This window comes from Lathamus discolor, chromosome 8, assembly GCF_037157495.1.
Source record: "Lathamus discolor isolate bLatDis1 chromosome 8, bLatDis1.hap1, whole genome shotgun sequence".
NCBI lineage: Eukaryota > Metazoa > Chordata > Aves > Psittaciformes > Psittacidae > Lathamus > Lathamus discolor.
In genome coordinates, this window is record NC_088891.1 from 9214439 (window position 1) to 9220579 (window position 6141).

General features: G+C 43.6%; 1 protein-coding gene across 2 annotated transcripts; it reads right to left on the reverse strand.

Moving 5' to 3' along the window:
* Positions 1-384: 384 nt before the first annotated feature.
* CTXND1 (cortexin domain containing 1) lies at positions 385-5764 on the reverse strand. 2 transcript variants are annotated; one of them, XM_065688627.1, is made up of 2 exons: positions 5701-5764; positions 385-986 (listed from the first exon to the last, which is right to left on the reverse strand). In XM_065688627.1, the coding sequence occupies exon 2, from the start codon at positions 930-932 to the stop codon at positions 753-755; it is 180 nt and encodes a 59-aa protein (XP_065544699.1). In that variant the 5' UTR covers positions 933-986; positions 5701-5764; the 3' UTR covers positions 385-752. The 2 variants fall into 2 exon arrangements, with proteins under 2 accessions (XP_065544699.1, XP_065544698.1); XM_065688626.1 differs by lacking the exon at positions 5701-5764 and adding an exon at positions 1485-1550.
* Positions 5765-6141: the final 377 nt, after the last annotated feature.

The following is a 6141-nucleotide window of genomic DNA, read 5'->3' on the forward strand; positions in this document are numbered from 1 at the left end:
CCAAGCTCATAGTAAGTGATCTGACACATCTGGGTGTCAGATCACCATGGACCCATGGCAGATGATATGCTTAGTTTTTGCATGAGTAGGAGAGTGAGGTGATGCTACAGGGACAGCAGTAGACCATGACCCCCTTGGGATCTGTAGTCCAAGTGCTTCTATATCCTGATCACTGGAAATAACTCAGCAGTGGGGTAAGGAGTGTATGTGCAGAACCAAGTGAATTGAGAATAAATCTGCCTGTATAACCCTCCTTAACCAGACATGCTTTAGTACTTCTAACTTAGTGATGCTCTGGGGTACAAAATTATAAAATCTGGACCTTTTTCAAAACACAAATATAATGATTGAGGAAGATTCTTGAAGCAATCTATTTCCAGGGAAGACACAATGTTCTTGTTGCTTTTCCAAATTCTGATGGTTATCCTGGATTTGTGGGGGATACTGAGAGTAGGACAAACTGTGCTAGACTAAGAGATGTATTAGGAAAAGTCTGAAGAGTCTTGTGCTACTTGAGTTACAATGATAACTGTTTTCAGTAAAATGAGGATTACTGCATAGTATTAAACTGTGCTGCCAGAATGGCTTGCTGATATCCTGATCTGTTGAGCAAGAATCATTTACATTATGTGCTCTTAGAGATATTGCTGTTGCCTTGCATATCTGAAAACGGCTGTTTGTGTGTTAGCCTTCCCAGTGGGAAAAGGCCTCCTGGACTGCAGCATTTCATGGCTCTGTGTAGTGAAGTCCTTTCAGTCATCTAGATGCTGCTCCTCCCATGTAGATGTAGGGATGGCACTGTAAGGGTCCATGATGACTTTTGCACAGCGAATAATCATCACAATCAAGAAGAGGCAGAGGAAGACGAAACATGCCAATGTCAGTCCCTTGTCCACATCAACATACACAGGCTCTGGGGTTGGTCCATCCATTTCTTATGCCACTCTTCATCTGGGTTTATATTTACTCCTAACATCATCGACCACCTGCAAAACAAACACAGTGTCAGACAGAAGTGATGGCTGCTCCTGAATATGGGGAAACTTGGGGGTAGAACTAGAAACAGAAAATCTGTGTGATCTATCCTTGCAGGGAAATAGATGTGCCGGAAATGTCCTGGCTCAGGAAACTGAGAGCTGTGAATAGGAGAAATCTCATCTCCACTTTAATTTAGCCTGTGAATGCTACTTGCTAAAATATTAGACAATAAAAAGAGATGTTAACAAAGAAAAGAGAAAGAGCGGTGAATGAACACTATCCACTTGAAATATCATCTCTTGAAAGAGGTATAGATGCTCTTCTTGTCTCAGCATTTCCTAATCATAAAATTATTTTCTAGTGTGAAAGAGCAGACAAATGGCAGAGCAGACTGTTTCTATCCCAATTTTCCTCTCTGTCCAAACATTCCCCGTCTCTCACTGGCACAAAGCAAAGTGAAAATTATGCAAACTTATTTTCCATAACATTTAATCTTTGGTACTCACAGGTTCTTCTGGCAATAGAATGTTTTTAGGAGCAGTATCTTTAAGTGTATGTATTAACAGCCATTGAGATACAGGTGATTATGTGATTAGTACAAGGATTATCTTATTTGATGCAGATGTCTGCATAGCTGAAGGTCTCTTCTGACCTCATTATCTGAATCCGTAACCAAAATGGCTCCAGCAGAGATTGACTCCCTTCTGCCTCTTACAAGTTTGCCTCTGGCAAGTTCATTAGCTGCTAACACAAACTGCTTTGTATGATGACGTTGAAGGAGCAGAACTAACCTGACTCATGGAATTGTGTCACTGCGCAAGGATGGGAGAAACTTTTCCTGACATCCACCTTTGGTCAAGGTGGGAGGAGCAAGTGTTGAGGGTTGTTACTGTAAAAGAGCAGGGATATGGAATGCCTCTTTAAAACAAACAACAAGAATGTTACATCAAACGCACTAATCAATGTCAGGACTGATCCCTCCTTCATTTGGAGAAGAGAGATGGGAAAGAAAAAATATTGAACCATAGGGAGAACTGGGTGAAACTTGGGTGTCAAATGGTCCAGTTGATGTCTGTAACTCCATTAATGCAGCGACGAAATCCCAGGTACTGGTTTTATCTAGACAGCCAAGTTTTCTTTGTTACATTTCCAGTGAGCTGATGCTGCTGGCAGGACTATTGCAGTAGTGGTTCACATCTAGCTGGATCATCATGCTCTCGCAGCATCGTGCTGTGCCAGCTGTGAGTGGGTATCCCAGTGACTCCTGAACTCTTGTGCCCTGTCAATTGTATTTTTCAAAGCTCACAATTCCCCCTCTGTCTCATAATTTACTGTTTTCCAGGTTGTTCTCCAATCTCAGTACCTCCTAGATGCTGCAGGGCAGGTATCAAATCAGCTGGGTTTGGGTCTATTTTAAGCACAAGGACGGCAGGTTTTTTAATTCCCTGGAAGGACAGAGATTACCGTGACAGCCGGTCCTGCAGCGGGGAGATGCAAGAGAAGCTGGTGACACAAAGCGAATAAACCCAAGCAGACATTGCATGTGTTTACCAGTCACATCCATAGGCTGGACCAGCAAGCATGGGCTTCTATAGAAATCAGTGAGGCGTAATGCTTGTAGTGCTCACCAGACCTGATCAGAGGTCTGTTATCTCCAGAAGACATTATTACTACTCTATTTCACCAGCCAACAGATCTTACAGTTTCTAATTTGAAGACTGAAGTCAGGGCTGCCAGCAAGGCTGAGTATTAAGTGTGGATGCTTTTTCTTTTTGTGGAGCAAAGGGAAAAAAGTTATTGAACTCCTACTGCAGCCCAGTCCTTCCTGAAGTAACTCTTGCGAAGGTCCAATGAGGGTGGATCTGATTTTTTTCCCCCTGATGTTCTGCCTGTTGTACCTTCTTATTTCACATTAAACTACCTCCTGAAGAATATCAGAACCCCCTGGTAATTTCTACCAGCACTGCTTTTTGATGAAAACTTGCATTTTCAATCCAAGGTTCTTCCCTGTAGAACATGAATCATTTGCTGAGAAATTGCTCAGAGGTTTCAAGTAAAGATCCATCCCTTGGAGATATTTCTCTTCTAAATGTCATCACAATCTCACAGGAGCTGTGGTTCAAGTGCCGCATCCTTCTGTTTGCCTCTGCCCCCAGGATGTTTCCTGTAAAACACCCGAGGTGTCATGCAGCCCCCTCTCCTACAGGAAGAAGAAAGCATGTTATGGCAAGGATATGCCAGGCAGAAAGCTTTACCCAAAGAGCAGAGCGAAAGCTTGTCATCTGAGCTGTAGCTTGCACAGGAAATTGCAGTCACAGCTTGAATCTAATGATTTCATGTTTAAGTTGATCTGTTTTACTAAAAAGTTAGCACTTTCAGTGGGAATATAAATAAGTTTTTCCAAAAAGCTGCATGTATGAGGTGGTACAAATCACATCTTCCCTTTTCCTACTCTCCCAGTAAACTCTAACATTTCTATGCTGCCTGCTATTCTGCATTAAGTCATTATTGATAGAGAACCTGTCACTTGGGTCTGGCTTTCCATATTCTCTCCTTGCTCATGGCTTGACTGCTCATTTGAATCTGTTTGTGCACCAGCACTGTCAGAGGGGAAACCTCCTCTTTAGGTCCAGCTTGTCAGAGCCGCACCAACATAATGCTCGTGCTCACCTGGGCAGCACGGTGGATTAGGTGTCGGAATGCATTTGGTGGTGTTCTGCACAGTTAGTTACTGCAGTTATCCAGTTTCATTGGGCTTGGCAGTGTATAGACAGTTACTGGCACTGAACAGCTCTAGGTGTTGGAATGGGGTTGTGTCTGAGGCAGTTGTCTCCAAATTAGTTATTGCTGGAATGCACCACTGTTCTAGATCAGGCATCTGGGGAACAGCAAGAGGTGGTCCCCAAATGCGAAAGGAGTTATTTGCATGTATTCACCAGGACTGGTTCCTCTTGAGAAAGCCTAGCTCTCTGGTTTTATCGTGAACATGCTGTTTGAGTATTATTTCCTAAAAACCCATTAGCACCACTGCAGATAGGGATCTGCCTGCAGATACCCCAGTGCATAGGGAAGGAAACAAGCTTGTTCCCATGTGAATATCCAATATGTCTTACGTCTCCCAGCACAGACAGCTGGGGCTTCTACATGGCAATGATGTGCCCCCATATGTGAGTGAGGGAGAGTAGAGCAGCTACATGCTGCTCCCCACCGTCTATAGGGTACTTGTGGTCTTCCATCTCTGTAACAGCTGGATATCTTGCTCTGTTTATTTGCCATTTCCTTGGCCAGTCTCAACCTCCCGTTTCACTTTCTTGGTGCCCAGTGGTACAGTCAGGCTTGAAACGGGGTGTCCAAGTGTCTTACAGGTTGAAGCAGAGTTGGTCTGTACTGGAGGAGGCTCTGCCTGCACATCCTATCATCTGTCTAAGCCACTGGGGGGATGTGCTGTGTACGTTAGCAGAATGGATTTGCAGATAATAGTCTAGCCTGTGAAATCCATCAGTGCTATTGCAAATAACTCTCACCCTGGCTACAGACTGGTTGGCTGGATGCTTTGCTCTTATTTACTAGCACAGCTGATGTTGACAGCATATGTACATAGGGGGGAAAAAGGTTAGCAGGAACAATTATGAAGTTTCACACTTGAATGATCAACTTTTCTCTGAATAGCTGAATTGCAGAAAATTACTTTTTTTTTTCCCCCAGCTTGCCACTACCAAACTGTATAATTGCATTTTTCTTTCAATTTCTTCAGATTTGTTGAAAACATAATGTGGTTTAAACAAGGCCAACAGATGCAGAAGGGTAATCCCTGGTTCAAACTATTAGTGAGTTTAGCGGTCCTGAGTAAATCTGTAAATCCTGGGTGTTTCAATACAGTCTCTCCCCCTTTAACTCCTGTGACAACAGATGGGTGCTGCAGGCACACTCACCATCCAAGGGATGAAGCTGTGCTGGCTAATGGTAGGCAGTGTAATTCAGTACCAAAAGTGACTCTGCGCCCTTGCTCCTTTGTGGATCACAGAGGGTCAGGATCAGGCAGCAGCTGTATCTCTTCAGGGGGGTCAGCATCACCTAGTTCTGATGCCCTGGTCCTCCTGACTTGTTCTTCTCTGGTCATTCTAGCAGTCAGGAAACCCTGCAGCCTGGCAGTCATGTGCAAGAACAGTCGGGGACAATGGCCTTGGGATAAGGAACTCTGGTACCTCAATGAATAATCTCTCCTGAGCATTTGGTCTTAGCTCTGCTGTTTTGTTTCATGTTTCCCAGACCTCTTTTCATGAGGGATTGCCAAAGAAGAGAGGATATATTTTCTTTTTTTTGTGACCCTATGTGCACAAGCAGACAGAGAGATGTTGGCATCCTCTTTAGTATACCAGCTCTGTCACAGACTCTGTGTAACGTTTGTGCTCATTGGTGTAGCTGTATTTTGCAATCATTCTTACCTATTCAAAATACTGTAAAAGACATGGGGTTTATTTCCAGACCTGGCAATCTTGGCACTGTCACTTTAAATATAAGGTAATAATGTACCACATATATTGCAGAGAGCTGGTCTAAACCATACCAGTTTCTATGCTGGTTAGTTATGTTTCCACTCATCCCAACCCATAGGACATATTTCAAAGCATTTTCTTCCATACTGCTTTTCCCAAATGACATATATGCAGGGAGGGAGGGAAGGGAAACTATGAGATTTCATATATGCAAGCAGATCCCTACCTTCCAGACCTGGGTAGGAAGCCTGTCACATCCCAGCATAGCAGCATTGTGGAGTTAAAATCCTTACTGTAGTCATAATTTAGAAGTTTGGTTAGTTAGTGTGGCTTTAACGGCGTCCAGGCTCCACTCAGGTTCACGTCCACCCAGACCTGGAAGCAGTTCTCCTCACCGGTGTGTTCTGGAAACAGAAAAGTCACAATTGCTCATCATGCAGGATGTGGGCGTTACGGATTCATTAAGCAGTTGGAATTGCTCCAGTGGCAGCCTGAGGCAATCGGATGCAGTCATACACAAGATGGATTTGTCAGACATTACCCACAAGAACATTTATGATACAATGAGTGATGCTTGAGGCCAAAGCTATCATACCTTTATTTCTTCTTAAACAAGCAAACCCCCCATTTTTAATTTATAGTGAAGTAGCAACCAGGTCTGAATTGA